The 19,072-nt window shown below is 33.1% G+C and overlaps 1 protein-coding gene across 16 annotated transcripts in view; it reads right to left on the bottom strand.

The window, feature by feature from the left end:
- Window positions 1–19,072, bottom strand: part of bru1 (bruno 1) — a 323,289-nt gene that overhangs the window by 8,865 nt on the left and 295,352 nt on the right. For 5 of the 16 annotated variants that reach the window (XM_065353887.1, XM_065353886.1, XM_065353892.1 and 2 more), the window contains 5 exons: window positions 16,795–16,821; window positions 15,270–15,302; window positions 14,993–15,016; window positions 9,435–9,575; window positions 8,508–8,681 (listed from right to left, as the gene is read on the bottom strand). In XM_065353887.1, coding sequence (XP_065209959.1) covers window positions 8,508–8,681; window positions 9,435–9,575; window positions 14,993–15,016; window positions 15,270–15,302; window positions 16,795–16,821 — 399 coding nt within the window. The remainder of the gene's footprint in view (window positions 1–8,507; window positions 8,682–9,434; window positions 9,576–14,992; window positions 15,017–15,269; window positions 15,303–16,794; window positions 16,822–19,072) is intronic. The other 11 variants (XM_065353894.1, XM_065353896.1, XM_065353898.1 and 8 more) reach the window with 9 other exon arrangements.

The raw sequence follows: 19,072 nt of genomic DNA, 5'->3' as shown, positions 1-19,072 counted from the left end.
ATAAGAAAAATCTCATGTCAAAATGACTGATTTTGTATCAAATATTGCCAAAAAGTGTTTTTTTTTTTTTTTTTTTTTTTAAATAAGTAAAACTTTTAGAATTTTGTTGCAAAAAAATCTATTTTTTGTAAGAACAGTAATGACCAAAAAAAACATGTTTGTTATCAAAAATTGCCAGAAAATCCAGATTTTTTTTAGCCAAAATCCCAGAAAGAACTGGGAGATTTTTGTCATAATTTGTCTTAAAATGTCACTTTTTGTTTGCCAAAATCGATAAAAAATTTTCTCTTCTAAAAAAATGATAGAAAAAAATCGTTTATGGGCAAAATTATCCCAAGTTTTGTTTTATCACTGACTAAAATTGCAAGAAATTCTCATCTGCAGAAATAAAGTACTTACTTGAGAAAATTCATTCGGGGGAATGGTCGTTCGAGGAATATTGATAAGAAAAAACATTTGAGAAAAATTTATTGAGGGGGATAATGGATTCCCCCCCCCCAACTTTAACAAGTAATGAAATGAATTTAAAAATAAAATCGCTTCCCACATTCTTTTCAGACTGCAACGTTAATTTCGAATAAGAGAACCAAAAAAACTTTTAATACCAAGACAAAAAATTTAAAAAATTCCTACAAAAATATTTTTAAAAATAAACAATTTATACCTAACATTTTTTGACTCAATCGCATCTTTTTTAGTAGTCAAAACGTGGCATTTTTATACAATTTTTCCAAAATTCTAAAAAAGTTGAAAAAATTAACGTTATTAGGAAATAAAATTTGCACGAAGAGGATGCAGAATAATCACTGCAATCCACCAAAACCACAAGAAGAAATTTTCCATTACTTTTTTCTCAATCAGACTTTCAAAAATCCAGTAAAAATTTCAATTTTTTAAAGGTGGATGTAATTTTTTCATGATTTTAGGTTGATAAAAAAAAGCAGGAAAATGATTTGAAAAAAAATCAGTCCTGAGTGATGATCTAATTGAGTTAGAATGGATATTAGTTATCTTCTCCCACCATTTGAAATTATACCTTTCATCATCGCCTTTTTCGTGGTATCGATTTTCCATCTCCTGTTTCTACTTTTCTTTTCTCTTCAGTTGAAATTTTTTTTGTGCATTAATTTTTGATCTTCTTTTCCAAATCAGGGGTAGGTACCTACTAAAGATATCATTTTTCCAATAATGTTATTTCTTCTCATCAAAATGCTTCTGCGTGTAAAAAATGAAGAGAAACTCTGTTGAAACGAATCAGTTCTGATGACCTCGTTTCGAATATTAATCCTCTTACCCCCTCCCCCCATGCATTTTTTTTTCATCCACAAAGTTTTTAATATTTTTTTTTTTTGTGAAATTTCGACCATAATTTTTGACACTGTCTTTGATGGAATTGCGAGTCAAATCAATTTCCACATTTTGATTGAGGTTTTAAAAATTTATGGAGAAAATTGAAATGTCGCTGGACAATTTAAAATTGGTTGAAAATTCTCAAATCTAGTTTTGGAAGGTCAATACCATAGCCTCATCATGACGTCATTATAGACCTTTTATTGAGGAACCCGAAAAATTCCAACAGGGGGGGGGGGATTTTTTTATCGAGGGAATACCATTCCGAGTAACATACTAAAACTCCCCATCTCCAAATAGTGAGGGTCATCTGAGGAGAGGGGGGAGGGATAAAACTATTCCCAAAATAAGTTTTTTGCATTTTTCTCCAAAAATATGACTCTTACGAGGAGAATGCTCATGATCAAAACTGACCAAAGGTGAACGTACTCAACTGCTGATTTATCCCTCATCGTTTTTTTGGGGAAAAATGTGAAAAACTTACTTTCGGAGAGGTCTACCTCCCCCCCCTCCTGGATGACGCTCTGAAAACTTGGGGACAAGGACTGTAAGTATGATACTGAAAACGATATTCTCAAGTTTGAAAAAAAGTCCCCCTGTTAAGAATCAGTTCTATTTTTAAAAAACATCACGATTCTAACAGCAAAATTTTTTTTTCAAAAACTATTTTTTAGAAGTTCAAAATTGTCTGAAAATCAAGAGAAAAATATTAGGACAGCTAAAAATTCGTAGTCCAAAGATTTTTGAAACGTTTTCACTTCAAAAATACGTACAAACCTTAATTAAGTAAATTTGAAATCAGGATTCTCAAATGGTTCCCAAATGATCAGCAAAAAATAATACCAATATTTTTTTTTAAATACTCAATAAACATTCTCGAAAATGACCGTGATTAAGCAAAATTTTTACGGATTGTCGCAAAAGATCGAACAAATTGATCGAATGAGGGAGAAGAGGGAAGGAGAACAACGAAAATTTGACTAAAAATTTCATCAAAACACCAAGATTTGAAAAAATAATTTTAATTTTCTTCAACCTACAATATGCACCTACAAAAATAATCAGTAAAATTCACTTAAATGTACCCCAGTATACCACACTTCCTTTATACGACTAGTTTAAAAAAAAACAGACAATTAGACCACCATAAAAATACCAAACCATCGTAAATTTCGACATAGCCACCCTAATACATTTATACTTACGCATGAAACTGCATTTTAATTTAATATTTTATCCATTTCTTCTTCGTTGCTACACATTACATCATGATGGAGAAACAGAGAGAGAGACAGAGGCAGATACAGACAGAGAGCAAAAAAAAAAAAAAGAACAGTAGTTTGTCGTTCTTAATCATCGAAGTAACCTGCAGCGATATTTAAACAGTTTAAGCGAGTCGATGCGAGAATATGCACATAAGTCCACTTTTCGTGAGCTGTCACATGATTACAACGAGTCTCTCAAAGTTAGACAGAGACAGAGAGAGAATCAAGAGCAGAACGTCGTCGTTGGCCAGCTGCATTCGTGAATATCCCAACAGTATGTTATTACGACGATATACGAGTAATCGTATATATTCTAAATTCTACTCTCGACTTATTCGTAATAATAATCGTATTTATCGCTAGATGATAATTTTTTTTCCTCATACCTTACTCTATCCCTCTCGTCTGACTTTGGTGCAATCATCAAAGATGAAGAACGTACGTAGGTAGCTACAGCTAGGTACATACTTTTGCAATCACGTCCAAAATCAGACATATACACCGAATAATCCTCGCAGGCGATATTTAATTATACCTATGCGAATCCAGTAGTAGTTCATTAGAAAGGAAGGAGGAAAAATCATATTACGAATAAGTAGATATGTACTATAGTTATGACGATAAAATATACGCATATTACGCATCGACACACCATATTATATCCATCTACGCCGCAATACTCGTATAGGTACTTCGATGATCAAAGCATACTTGGTTTTAGTTTCATGAAATAGGAAAGAAAAAAATTTAAACAGTTTTACACAGTGAACTAATAATATACGACGATTGTGCAGTACAGAACATTCGACAGTCGCAAGTTTTGAAAAAAAAAACTTGGAAAAAATTCAATTTAAATCTTTAACAAATGCGAACAGAAAAAAAAACAACCCAGAAATCCAAGTATCAATCGAATATTCAATACAAACACAACGTCGTATAGTGCGCTATATTTTTAATTTAAAAAGAAACGTACGTACAAAAAAAAAAAGGTGAAAAAAAGACTCACCACCATTATTAATTTCATACACATCGTAGTTTAAGCGCTGATTAAAAATTTATTTACAGTTTTATGTGACGGCGAATTCAAAATCACGTTACACTGAACAAATATCGGACAATACGAATAAACATAACACAATTGATTACATAAACCAAACATTGATTACCCTGACATAGTATTAAATTTGCATTCAGCAATTTCAGCGCATATACTTTCGCATTAGGGGATGAAAAAAAAAATACGCAAAAAAACAGGGGTAGCCAAATATACGTACAAAAATTTTCACAGACCCATGCGTAGGTTAATTTTTAGCCCGAAAAATAACACAATACAAAAAAAATTATTTTCCTAAAAAATTTTGACATCTTTTTCATTTTGAATTTTTTTATTCGTGATTTGAGTACATTGAAAAAAAAACGCGATCGATTTTTAAAAAAAAAATTACGCCAGCGAAGGATCTGATATCAATGAATACGTGTTTCAAACCAATACACACGAGATTCTCAACCCCCTGGCCTTGCCAGCCTCTTCACCACTTGACAAATCATCGTATAGGTACGAGATAACCCGTATTAATTAAATTAAAAAATAAAAAAACCCACCATAGTACTAGACACATTGACACAGCGAGAGATAAAGAGACAGAGAAAAAACGTCGTCGAAATTAAAATCATGCACGATAAGTTGCAGCTTCGCGTTATCGAAGGGGTGAACACTGAACATTGAACAAGATACCAAAGTATCAATTTTCTCTCATGATATGAGTTAGGTATAGACGAGTATGCGAACGTAGACGCCTCATTTCGAGTGAAGTACCTCTTTAAAAAATTTCATATCGACGAAAGTTGTTCGAAATGTAATTTTCTTCGGTTTAGACACGTTCTCTGGGCCTTTTTTTTTCTATCGTGCTTCTTTTACCTACCTGATTTTCTTTACTTTTTTTTAGCCGAGAAATTTTTTGAATATTTGGAAAACTTGTAGAATGAACTTAGGAGGAAAGTTTTTTTCGACGAAAATCTCGACTCGATGGTACGAAAGTGGGTCAAATTGTTTTCAATCGTAACGAAATGATATCGGGTGAGTTGAGAAAAGGTAAAATAGAGATGTGATTTCGTGAAATGAAATATATTATAAAACAATCGTATAATAATATTCCAGAAAAAAAAACTTTTTAGAAGTCTTTAATTTTTAGGGGGAAAAAATGAATACGATTCGAAAGTAGGTTTTCTAAAAGATCCAGAGAAGCTAAATTTCAACACCCGTGTTGTGTTTTTCAAAATTTTTGGTGCCCAGCTACTCATTTAGGGGATTAGTTATTGTTTCAGTTTTCAATTTAATGAAAAAATGAGCATAGTTCAAAATTGGACCACCCAAAGACACCAGAGGAGCTAAATTTTGACACCAATGTTGCATTTTTCAAAATTTATGGGCCCCAACTACTTTTCTGCAAGATCAATTTTTGCTTTGAAGGTCAATAATAATCGAAACAAGAATCAGAAACTTTTTGGAAACCCAAATTTTGACTCCCATGTCGTACTTTCAAGATTCTGGGCTCCAAAACTTCCTCCTTTGGGGCTAAACGAGTTTCAAAATTGAAAGCAGCGTCGTCTAAAACCCATAATTCGATACGCATATTACATTTTTCGATAGTTGAAGGATTTTTCATAGACTCGGGGGGGGGGGGGTTCAAAGGTCAAAATTTATGCTAAAAATGCAAACGGAGATTAAAAAGCCTAAACCATTTTCTAGTGGCAGTACAATTTCCCTGAAATTTCAATCTGTATTTTGCCTACCTTCCCACCTCCCCATTTTGGTCAAACGTTGAGAAAAAATTAAAAATCATGTGGCATGTGGCATATCGTTAGCTTCATGTTCAAAGATGCTGATTTCGAATTTCCATATAATTTTTGGGTAGGAGCCCTCCAAGCCCCACAATACGCCCCCAAATTTTGAAAAACATGAGAAAATCATGTGACCTATGACTTGCTTAGTTTTCAGAGGTGCTGATAACGAATTTCCACCTAATTTTTAGACACAAGCTTCCCAAACTCCGAAATAAGCACCCAAATTTGAAAAAAAAACGAAAAAATCGTATGATTTACGACATTGCTAAGTTTTTAGATGTGCAAATAACAAATTCCATGTAACTTGTCGATACTAGGTTCCCAAACTTCACAATCAGACCCCAAAATTCAGAACAAAAATAGAAAAAAATGTGACTTATGGTTGGCTCCAGGTTTCCAAGGTACTGATGACGAAATTCCTTCAACTTCTTTGATTTGAGCTCTCCTGGCCTCAAAATGAGCTCTCAAATTCAAAAAAAAATTTAAAAATTTTATGATCTATGACTTGCTGCGTTTTCAGAAGTGCAGATGACAAATTTCCATCTAATTTTCTGATACGGACCCAAAAATTCAACAAAACAAAAAAAATTGTGTGACAGATTGTTTAGAGGTTTTGATGAAGAATTTCATTCAAATTTTCTGACACGAGCTCTTCAAACCCCAAAATGAGCCCCCAAATTTCTAAAAAATCAGACAAAATCAAGTGACCAATGATTTTTTAGGTTTTTAAAGCTGCAGCTGGAGATTTTGTTACAAAGCCTCCCAAGGGTCACAATAAGGGCCACAAATTTTTAAAAAATTGACAAAACCGTGTGACCCGATGATTTTATGAGTTTTTCAAGCCTTACTTTTTTGATACGAAGTCCCCAAGCTTCATAATAGGGGTCACTAAATTTGAAAAAAAAATCAACCTACTTTTTACGATATGAAGTCTTCAAAGCCCAACGATTTAGTCGGGGAACCCGCATAAGGATCTATTACACACCCCTCCCCCTCCTCGTCAATCCTCCGGGACAACTTTTTTTTTCAAAGGGGGAGTCCTAAGGAACATTTCTAGCCCGTGTCCTCAAAAAAAAGTGGCCCTACTTACAAAATGACCGCCATTTTGATTAACAGGTCAGCACAAATCGCAGATTTTACGTTCCAACATAGGACTTTACAGGAAATTTTTCAAACCGTACAAAAGTAGATCGAAAGATCGGGGGAAAATTTATCATCTGTCAAAATTTCAAGTGCTGAAGTGCCTTTTTCGATTTTTGGTGAATTTTTGAAAATCAAATTTAGACCAAAAATGAGGGGAAAAATCAAAATTTTACCAAATTGACCAAGAAAGCTGAAATTTGGGATATACCCTATTTTCGACATGCCGAATCGATTGGAAACTGTTTCAAACCGTTTTGAGCAGTTCTGGAGCCTCCAGCAGATTATTGAAACTCGAAATTCCCACAAAATTTCATCAAATAATGGAGTTGGAAAGCCGAAATTCATTCTGCAAACTAATTTCAATACGCTACGAAGCCAACTGCAGGTGGATTTGAAATCGTTTTGGAGCCTCCAGTGACTTTTTGAAAATTACTGGAGCCTCCAGTAGATTTTTGAAACTTGAAATTTTCCAAAATTTCATCAAATGGAGATGGAAAGCCGAAATTCATTCTGCAAACTAATTTCAATACGCTACGAAGTCGACTGCTGATGGATTTCAAGTCGTTTTGGGAGTTTGGAAATTAGTTTGCAGAATGAATTTTGGCTTTCCATCAACATTATTGATGAAATTTTGGGAAATTTCAAGTTTCAAAAATCTACTGGAGGCTCCAGTAATTTTCAAAAATCTACTGGAGGCTCCAGTAATTTTCAATAAGTTGCTGGAGTCTCCAAAACGACCTGAAAGCCACCTGCAGTCGACTTTGTAGCGTATTGAAATTAGTTTGAAGAATGAATTTCGGTTTTCCATCTCCATTTTTGATGAAATTTTGGGAAATTTCAAGTTTCAAAAATCTACTGGAGGCTCTAGTAATTTTCAAAAAGTCGCTGGAGGCTCCGAAACGACTTAAAATCCACCTGCAGTTGACTTCGTAGCGTATGATTTTTAGAATTTTTCAAAGAGCCTGATTTCAAATTTTCGCTTATTCTTTTGACATAAATAAGTAGGTATCCTTCCGAATTTGAAAAAAATTCAAAAATTCACGTGACTTGTGGTTTGATAGGTTTTCAGAAGCGCTGATTTTTTGAATCTAAGACCCCTAGATTGCACAAAAAGTCTCCCTCTCCCCACAAAAAAAATAAATAAAAAAACATTGTGGCCTTCAAATTTCAAAAAAATGAAATAAAATAAAAAAAAATAAGAATTGAGTGACCTTTGATTTACGGAGTTTTCAGAACATTCCAACTAACTATTCACAAATAAACCTTCAAAAAAGCATAAAATTTCCAAAACTTGTGCCATCTTGCTTTCGAGGAGTCTCTTTCAGCTGATAAAAACACCTTTTATGATAATTTTAAGCTAATTATTCGACATGTCTGCAAGACTGACGATGAATATGAGGACTGAACCTTAATCTTTGGGCTACTCAAAGACCCTCCCCCCCCCATAATATAATTTTTCAAAATGTGTCAAGTTTTTCATGCTCAAAACCTGCACTTTTGAAAGAAAAAAAAAACGTATAACGATAAATTAAAACGTTAGAAAAATCATCCAAATCCACTCCTCCCACCTCCCCCTTCCTCTCACTCCTCCAAACCATTTCCACTCGCTCAAAACCTCACAATTGACGTACTCAAAACTCAACCCCTTTCATCCTCCATTCTCATCTGTCAACACCCCCTCCCCCTAACCATATCAGATCCTTCGCCAAAAAATCACCTGCAATTTCGCGCCATCACACTCGAACTATCGACACGGCGCTATAACGACGAACCGCTACGAAAACGCGACCGAACAGCCTACCGTAAAAATACGTTGTACATACGAGATTCGTGAAACTCGTTCGAGAATAAAAAAAAAAAAAAGAATTGAAGAAGAAATTGTTAAACTGAGAAACAAAAACTTACCGAAGCATTTGGAGCGCTTTGTATCTTTATCTATGTATACTTTAGCCGATATAAGTGTACCAAAAGGAGTAAACATAGACGCTAAATCCAAGTCAGTGCAATCTTGGGGCAAGTGATAAATAAACAAATTTGCTCCCACCGGCCCTTCAATTTGCTTTCCTGCCGCATTAATTGCTGCAAAAATTCCAAAAAGCAAACGAAAAATATTCTCAAAAAAACGCTACTAAAAAAAAAAAAATCAAAATCAACAAATTACACAGCATTTTCCTATACTCGGATTTTCGATGCGTAGGTAAATATCCTATAATAATATTTCGGATACAACATACGAAATGATTGAATGAAAAAAAAAAATCGAAAAAAATATTCGGGAGACTGACTCCGAATCAGAGACACAGATACGTACATACATATAAGACAAAAATAAAGAGGTTGTTAATAAACATTTATGATGGAAAAATACGTACGATCAAATTACAAGCTAAAGCTTTCGTAAGTATAAAAAAAAGCTCGAATGCATGAACTTCTTAATATACACTATAAAGGAGAGTAATTAAAAAAAAAAAACAAAACTACAATAAAGCGAACACTCACTAACACACACACACACAATACATAAAATTTTGTTCTCGTACTACGGGGTAAGCCATATATATGAATGAAAAAACAAAAAAAAAAAAAAAAAAAAACACAGCGTACAAAAAATACAGCCGCATTCCAAACACCCCGAAATATAATTTTAACAGCGATTAGTTTAGTTTTTCTGTCCCAAGGGGAGGGTTTCCTTTCACCTGGGAATTCGTCAGCGAGAAGTTTTTGGTTTTTGAATAAACCAAAAACTTCCCTGAGACGAGAATTCCACATATGTACCGTCAGAACCGAACTAAACTATTAAATCGGTATAAAGGAAAAAAAAATGTAAGTTACCTATATCTCTACTGATATTCGTTGAACCGAGTACAGATCCAGAAAGCTCAGATAAAGACAAAGTGTTAGAGGTGAAACCATTCAATGTTGCGGTGTTTGATGTAAGAGCACTCAACGGGGTTGCATTGCTCGTTAATAATCCTATAAAATTTATCACCATACATGTGATATTAAGGTTAAGACATAAAACAATTAAACAACATAGGCTAAGTAAATTCGAGATTTTATGAATTTTATTCGTTTGTGATTTTTTTTTTCAAAAATTTCTGATTTTCGTACATCTCTCGTTAATACGTAGTACAATTGAGGAGGTGGATAGCAAAACGCAATAACTCCATTTTTGGTTTTTTTGGGAAATTAGGAAAAATTGTCAGGAGGGGAAGGGTGGGGGGTCGAGTTCCGAAATTGGTGTCAAATGAAAGGGGAAGGTGCCACAAATAAAATTTCCACTCAATTTCAAAATTTCGGTCACCTGGGTAAGCACAGTGAGGAAAAGAAAAAAAAGTTATTGCGTTTTGAACGCAAAATTTTTTTTTTGGTGTTTTTCTGCAAAAAAGCGTATTTTTTATTTGAAAAAATTGATGTTTAATCGAGAATTTTCGATAAAAAACAATTAAAAAAATGGAATGTGAAATTCAAACAATTCCTGTGTGTGATATGGCATTCAGAGAGTGGCAACGAAAGCACCATTTTTTTAAGTAACTCCTACCCAACGATTTTCAGTACCCACCCGATGAAAAAAAACAGTGTTACCACATCTGCGCAACTGAAATGTATAAAAAGTAGTGGAGTTATTGCGTTTTGCAAACAAAATCTCATTTTTCAATGCATTTAGCTCTAAAATCAGACTTGTTTTCCTCGATTGCGCTATGATATTCAACTGATGGACAAAATCTGACACCGGGAATGGATTCCCCGTTGAATTTTACATAAGGATAGATATCAAACTCAATTTTCGTAATTTTGGAGTTATTGCGTTTTGCTATCCACCTCCTCAATTAGGTAAATGACCTATGGTCGAGCAAATTAGCTGAATATGAGACGATTCGAGTGATTTTTTTTTAGTGTTTTTAACGATGAAATTGATGGAGATGAGAAACACATGCTTGAATTACGTTTGAGAAAATACTTTTACCAATGATCCAAATGAGTTCACTCGCTTCGATCACTACAGAGAGAAAACATTTTTTTGGACAACCACCAGACGAAAGTTTTAAATTTGATTCAAGTCGTCTAAAGATATTTCTTCCCCTAAGACGATAATCTTGAAATCGAATAATTCTTCTCTCTCCCTCTCATCATTTCTCATGCATATATTCAGGGTGTTCTGCTGAAGGGTTGAATATTTCGCTTAGAAATACTGCAACCCAAACTACACAAGTGCTGCTTGATTTTCCACTCTTGGACAGAGAAGGAGCAAAGTGACGAGTATCAGAATGATGTTGAATTCTTTCATGTTGCATAACTCCTTAAATATTACAGAGAAGTTGAATTACTACAAAAAAATTTTTTGGCCAATTTTGTAAATACCAGAAAAAGTGAAAAAACTTAAATCTTCCTAGAAGGAATAAAACGATAGAATTTTTCCACAAAATATCGTCTGATCATTGTGGACGATTACCTCACTCAGAAAATCACATTTTAGAGCTTCCAGCAAAATTTCAAATTTTTTCAGAAAATTCGAATTACTCTGGAAAACCCAAAATGAGCTTGATAATCAATTCAACTTTGATCGATGTTTTTTGGACACTCTCTCGATCGTTTCAAGTAGTTTCGGATGATTCTTGAGCCTCCAGCAATTTTTTGATTTTCTCCAGAAACTTCAACTTTTTTTGGAAAGGCTAAAAATGAACTTTGGAACTTAAAACTTTGGTTAGTACATATTTTGGGTACCTTCTCGACCGTTTTAGGTGGTTAAATATAGTGATACTCCAGGAGTTTCAAATCAGTACCCAACTTTTCAACTAATTTGGAAAACCAAAAAAAAAGTGAAAAAAATACAATTTTACAAAATTTTTAAAACGAGTGATTTTTTTAGGAAAAATATAGGATTGCATTTTTATAGACTATTCAAAATTTTAAGAATTAAATTCTATTCATGTTTCGCATAAGCCTAAAATTCAAGGCACCAGCAATACCAGCATACTTTGAAAATTTTCAACAGACCACAACTTCTTCAATTTTGAATTTGGCATGAAATTGACGAGGACCTTTTTTGTACTTTTTTGAATGATGCTCTGCAATTCGTCATTATCGTATTAAATCTCCATTTACAATAATTAAAGGAGTTGTGCAACCTTGAAAAATCAACATCAAATATCCCTGCAATTAGGCACCTTCAGATTGTAGGCTCGGCAAACCAATGCACAAGTGTAGTTTAGGTTGCTATTTCACTGAGGAAATTATTCGATATCTCGAAGAGACAACCAGGAATTTATTATGAAACGTATGAAATTTTAGGGGAAAAATCAAGTGTGACAGAACTGTAAGATGACCTAATAAAATTTACTTTAAAAATAATATACATTATGAAGTCAGCGTTGAAAAAAATGGTATTCGTTCTCTTCATTCAATTATTTTGATGAAATATTTTTCAATAACTTTTAGGAATTCAACATTTTAAAATTTGCAAAAAGAAAAATATGACAGGGCAACATCCATTCCAAAACAAAAAAAAACAACAATTTTTGCACTTTTTCGTTTTTTATCAAATTGAAATAGTCATCAAAAAAATTCAAAAAATTGGTCATTTCTTGAAAATCTCTGAATTTTACCTCCGATCAAAAAAAAAAAGTGCTCTTAGTCAAGTCTAGTGTCCAAAATTTTTCTACAACCTTTAATCAGATTTTTCCTAAAAATGAAATAAAACAAAAAAAAACAGACTAATCCTCTCCATCGGAATTTTGGGATCGGAGGCGGGAAGGGGTTGGGAACTCACCAAAATAGGTTCACTGGGTCCCAGAAGAACATTTTCGTCGACTTTGCACATGTCATATGTTTTCATTTCTTTCACTGGGTAAGACAAAATTAGACTAATTTTAACATTAAAAATTCAAGAGTACCAAAAATGGAACTCGTGAGATTGGTGAGAAAAAAAAATCAAAATAGGGATCCTTTTTTGAACTCATTTTCGCCCAATTTCACAAAAAAAAAAACTTTTTTTGGGGGATCAAAATCCAAAATTTAAAAAAAATGTCGAGTTTCATGTCAAAATAGGAATATGTTTTTTACGGCACTGAATGTATTTTTTAACTCATTGTGATCCCATGTCGTGAAGAAACTCCCTTTTGATAAGATCAAAATCACAATTTTTGAAAAATATTGTATTGGTTACCAAAAATTAGGAAGCTTTTTGTGTAACACCAAATCCATTTTAAAGCTTTCTATTTCAATTCCATCTGATGAAGAACTCCTTCCATGCCTTTGGGCCTTGGAGTAAGATGAAAATCCAAAATGTATATTTCGTTTCAGGTGTCAAAATGAAGGTACAACATATGTCTTGTATAGAATCAGAATTTGATTCATTCAAAAATGTGCAAGTTGCTGCAAAATGTACCAATTTACATTTGAAGGGTATAATTTGATTTCCATAGTTGACGTATCTGGAACCATGAGAGTGAAATTAAAATGCAAGCACATTCAGAGAATGTCCTGTCCTCTCCTAGATACGTCTTTTGGCTATTTTGACTTTTTAGTGCCTTCCCCTCCACTTCAAAGCTAAAAAAAGTAGATTTATATGCTTATTTTCACGATTTCGAATCATCTCGGTGACCCCCTTTTCCCTCACCAAGACTGAGCTTCCACTTTTTAAGTGGATCTTCACACCTTTTTTTTTTTGCAATTTTCAATTTTGTATCCTCCACCCCCCCCCCAGATTTTTTGAGTCATCTACCACTTTTTCCCAAATCTCTCTCCAAATGGTCATGATGTGTCAATTTTTAAAGTCATCTCTTCCATACCGCACCCGTATTCTTCATTCGAATCAATTACAAGAATAATCAAAAATTACTCACATATAATTAAATCCTCCCCTCCCCTCCCTCCCTCCCTCCCTCCCCCTTATGAAAATGTTGAAAAATTTCTCATTTTGGAAATCATCACTACTGAGGAAAATTTCATCATCAATACCATCTTTATAATTTCTTCAACTCAATTGGCTTTTATGCAAGTTCATCAAGAAAATTGAGAATTTTTGGCACTTCCTCCCCTCGTGACCCCCTTCCGGTGAAAAATTCTCAAAAAAATTGAACTCTCGAGCTTTCGCAGAGTTTAAAAGGCTCCAGCTTTCCATTTGTATAGTACATTTTCGTCCTAAGATGACATTCAAAAACTACAGAAAAAATTTAAGGTTTAAAATAATTTGAGTTTCAAAAGATTAAATTCTTAATCAACACAAATACAGAAACAAAACATGCAATAAATTCCATAAAACATCTTGCACTAGTGATCAGTTCAGTTTTGTAGATGTTGATCGTAATCTTCATTACTATTTTTGATCATCTTCCTTTCTCCACTCGAAGAAGAAAATAATAAAAAAAAAATTCTCATCGAATTTATTATCATTCATTCCTAATACACAGTTCAAGGTCCTGTTTGAGAGTCGTAATTTCTGCCATTTTTTCATAGTGGTAAGGTATACAAAAATCATCTCCATCAATTTCAACTTTTTTTTCAAAACAAAACACATTACTTAATTCCATCATAATTTTTATAACTAGATTAAAAAACGATTCCCATCACAGTAACTTATGGCAAATCGCAAAAAATTGTTCAAAAATTGCCAACAACTCCGTTCAATTCGCATTATCAACCCTAATTTGCTCGACCAAGGCACAATTGTAAATTTAAACGATGATAAATTTGTCAACATACAAGCCATGCAGTCAAAAGCTATAATCATATAGAGAATCGAGAGATCGCTTCGATCACCACGAACACACCAAAAAAACTCAAATTTTACCCAAAAACCCGAACAAGAAAAAAAAAATAATAGAAACCAAACCATCACAAAGAAATTTTCAATCATTCATCGTTGTTAATCCAAACAAATAACACAAATGAAATTAGTATAAAATTAAGTAACTCGCGTCTTAGCAACACACCTTAATACATATTTTCAATCTACGAGGTATATAGCAAGCCTCAAAGGTGTTCATGGCTCCACTCAGAAAAAAAAACTCTCCACCGAAATTTACCTTTCCCATCTTTTTTACAACACCCCACCAACCAGCTAAAAGTACCTCGCGTAGTAAAAAATACATACTCGAAAAAGCTTATCAAACACAGAAATGAGAAATTATAAAAGAAAAAATCCCGCAAACTTTATCAACTAAAAAAAAAAAAAATCATTCACCATGAACACCATCGATATAGTACGAAAAACATGTTTAAAAAAAAATCACAAAGCTTCACGCCAGTTCCAATTATATGCGAGAAAAAAAAAGAAACACTTTTTAATAAAAAAAAAAAATTGTATATCTAAAAAAAAAAAAAAGGAAAGACAATCGAAAAATGAAAAAAAAAACTCTACCAACTCAAGCACACTACCTCCAACTTACCAGATGCTTTTTTTCCCAGTAAAGCTGTAAATCACACACAAAATTTTTTTAGCATCTTGTTAATTCGATGAAATCTTTTTTTTTTTTGGGGGGTAAATAAAACCGATATGATTTTTTTCATTTAGTGAAAATTCGCAAAAGAAATTGCAACAACGATTGACCGTAAAAAAGGACGAAGAAAGCGGAAAATTTTCAACGTTATTTTTTTTTTATAACTGGCTTGCGATAATTAAAAATAAATATTTATCCATTTGCCTGATAACGTAACGTTACTTACCAGCTGCCGCAGTATTCGCTAATCCTGATAAAGCTGTAAAAAATTTAAAAATATGCCAATTAAAAAGATGAAATTTCGATTGCAAATAAATACCATAAAAATACGAGTAACTTATGAAATTTCTTAAGGTAGGTATAATAATTGGGAAACTAATTCATTAAAAAAGGGGTAAAAGGAAACATAAGGTAATAAATGGTCAATTGAACGAGACTTTAGAGCCTTATCATTCACTCTTCCCCCTCCCTAAAAATTGCGACTCCCATTCACGAGATTAAATTACATGAGACTAATAAATTATTCTGGACATTCTTGTAATTCAAACACAGCTACACTAACAACAATCAACGTAAAATTGCCTACATCAAAAGCCTCAGGAGTCCTAAAAAAATTCCAGTTGAAAAAAAATCTCAAAATTTTCAGCTTCCTTTACTCGTATTTCAGCGTTTAATTATTCTATCCTTCTGAGTAAATTTTTGCACCATCATTCGATCGATTTAAGGACACATTTTCAAAACAGTTTTATAAATTAGAACTTTTTTAACTACTGGTTCGTTCATTTTTCACAGTACATCGAACTGCAGAGAAGGTACATAATACAACAATACTATAAACTGGAAAAACATCATTTTTCCATAAAATTCTCGCAATATTTCGCGTACTCGACGCTCAACTCGTCGAATTCATCGTGTAATTCCGAGCTGAAAATTTAATTAACAAAATACGAACACAAAACGTCGTCGAATTGTCCAAATTTTTCAATACAAAACGTTCTCGATTCTTCATTTCCAACCGTATAACGTCGAATTTTGTTCTTATTCGTCGTTTTTTTTACATCTATCGTATAAGATCGAGTGGGCAAGGGGAGTTTTAATTTCCAATGCATAAACCGAACGAACGAGAAGCATTAAAATTGAGTTCATGAAACAAGGTACGTTTACGTTTCCGACGAAACACTTCAAGAGCATAAGAAATTATAGAAGAAATTGAGAGAAAAAAAAATACCAACAAAACGTTAAATTCTCTTATTGTACTTCGGACAATGAAATTAATGGAGAATTTTCTCGTCTACGAGTTATCGCGTAATACCAGCGTACAGCGAGAATATGTCAAAATCAAGCAAGTTTTATGAATAATTGAAAAGACTCGATAAAGTAAAGAAAAACAATACAACGAGCTTGAAAATTTCGAATTAATGGTACATAACTTTACTCTCTTGCTTCTTTTTCTCCCTCGAAATACTGTAACTACCTACTTTAGACGAGTGTTTTTCTTTCTCGTAAGGGAAGGAAAATAAAATATTACGAATGTAAAAAGCGACAAGACAGTTTACTCTTTTAATCTGTATAAAATTGCAATTGAATCGAAGAGCTCAATATTAAAAAGATTTTGAAAATTTCATCTCTCTACCATGTTGATGACTTTGTGTATTAATTAGTTGAACGTTCGATCAAATGATTCGATAAAAAGCAAAACAAAAGAATAAGAAAACGAAAAAATTCGACAGATTGAATAAGCATCAACGTACCTGAATTTGTTAAGTTAGCAGTCGAACCTGCAACAAAACAACAGAAAAATATTACAATTTTCAAAAAATGAGTCTACTGATTGAAAAATAAATGAAATTTCAAAATTCATTACAGCAGTTCATTTTTGTATTTTGAATTTACCTACGACCTACGTTTTGCATTCGATTTTAACGAAACTGGAGATAGGATTTTGAAGAGAAACAATGTAGTAAGAGTTGCCTACTTAGTGTTCATTCAGGAACCAAAATGAATAATACGAGATGTAACTCTACTTTTGCACAAGTTATTTTTCAACTGAATTTAACGACTAATTTTGGACGAAAAAATATAAATTATTCATCAAACATGATGGGAGTGATTAAAATTCTTAAGAATTGATTACCAATTTAATATTGAGAAAAAAATTTACTACTTTTTCACTGAAACTCGATGAAACATTTACACCAATTCAAGTCAATTATTATTTTTTCATCATCAAAAAAGATTTACCTATTGATCATTGTGTCTCGAATATAGCTATCAATATTTTTCAATCATCAGGAATAACTTGTTTCGAAACGTTCAACTTTTCCGAGCATCCCATAGATTGGAGAATAGAAAATTGAACGTACTTTCAATTGAAGATTAAACAACATTTTGTGGACATTTTCCAAAAATTTTCAATTTCTGCGTCATAATGCTTCCAGAAAACCTGCCTTTTAGCAGAAAATTCCGCCTAAAGAAATGGAAGAAATTTTGTTTTATTAGAAATTTTTCTATTTTTCAATTTTAGAGTGGAAATTGCTCTAAATACCCCATTCTGGCTCCTCAAGAAAGACACCAACTTTGAGAATTTTTTGTGGGCATATTCTATTACATTTTAAAAATATTTTTGCAACAAGAGGAGGGGAAAGTGACCTTCGAAAAGACCTAATTTTCAGTTGAGAGAGGGGGGGAGATCTGCAATGGATAAAACCAGCATCTTCAAAGTGTAGGAGCAAAAAAAAAATTGCAAAAAATATTTTCAAAAGTACAATTAGTAAAGACCACTTCTCTGAACAAAATTGTACCAAATTTCCAAAAAAATTGACCATCAGCCCCCCCCCAAATACATTATTAGGAGGGTGATACCAGAACCCTGAAGCTGAAATCTTTAAAAATTTTAGAATCACTGCAATTGAAAAAAATCAACAATGGTGAATTTGTATTGGGTACCTATAACACAAGTGAAAAAACAAAACTGGTAATTGAGGTCATTGACCTTTTCCAGGATAGATGTTTATGTTTTTGAAATTTTTGAAAAATCAATTTCACAACCTTCACCTTAATCCTCTGAAATTTCTTTTTTATGGTCAATTGCCTTCAAGGGGTACTTCAAGTGACCCAATTTGCCATTCTCACCAGTCCAAAATGAGCCTGGCCTCAATGGTCTTTCATCAGCATGGATATTCAATTCATTTCATGATAAATTATCAACCGAATAAATCAATCACAGAAAATTACATTTTTCATCTCATTAAAAATCAAAAATTTGAAAATCTATCAATTTTTTCTCTAATTTTTCATCATAACAAAATTTTGAATCAATTTCCCCATTTTACATAAATACTTACATTCAACTCAAACCTCCCCCTCCTTCATTCCCCTTCCTTCGCAAAAAATCTAGCATTAATCTCTAACCGAATCAAATTAAATTTTCGATTAACCCGATTAAAACTCACCCTCGAATTATACGCAATTCATCTTATACTTTCAACCGCAAAAGGAAGGGAAAGAATCCGTCACAAACGAGTCAACTATAATGGCTCTGGTCACAACAACAACAACGACGACGACATCAACTACCATAGTGAAAAAAAATCCGCGGGAATTTCGTATTAAAAAATTCATTTCTAGCGAAACAATTCCACACTGTACTCTTTGCCTGGCTTTTCCGGCAAATACGAGTACCTACACCAAACGACCAACAACAATAACGACAAAAATAAGTATAATCGCGTTTTGCAAATGACAGGTAATGAGATTGTACGAAGCATAATCTGTCAAACTGCCGACTATGACGGTTGTATTTTCTCGCTCTATTATCTCGACATCGAAAATGATTCTTTGCGACTCGATTACCAACAACGTACTACTTGCTTACTTCTACAGAAGAAGAAAAAAACGAGGAAAACTTCGGAAAATATCCCTCAATTTTTCGTTGTATTTGCTTCTTACTTTACCAAGGTGATTCAACGGACATTTTACGAGAAATGAATATTAGAAGGACTCCCCCCCCCCCATCACACACAAAAAAGG

This window comes from Planococcus citri, chromosome 3 (genome assembly GCF_950023065.1).
Source record: "Planococcus citri chromosome 3, ihPlaCitr1.1, whole genome shotgun sequence".
In the NCBI taxonomy this organism is placed as follows: domain Eukaryota; kingdom Metazoa; phylum Arthropoda; class Insecta; order Hemiptera; family Pseudococcidae; genus Planococcus; species Planococcus citri.
Note: the sequence above shows the minus strand (reverse complement) of the source record. Positions and strands in the feature narration are given on the sequence as shown.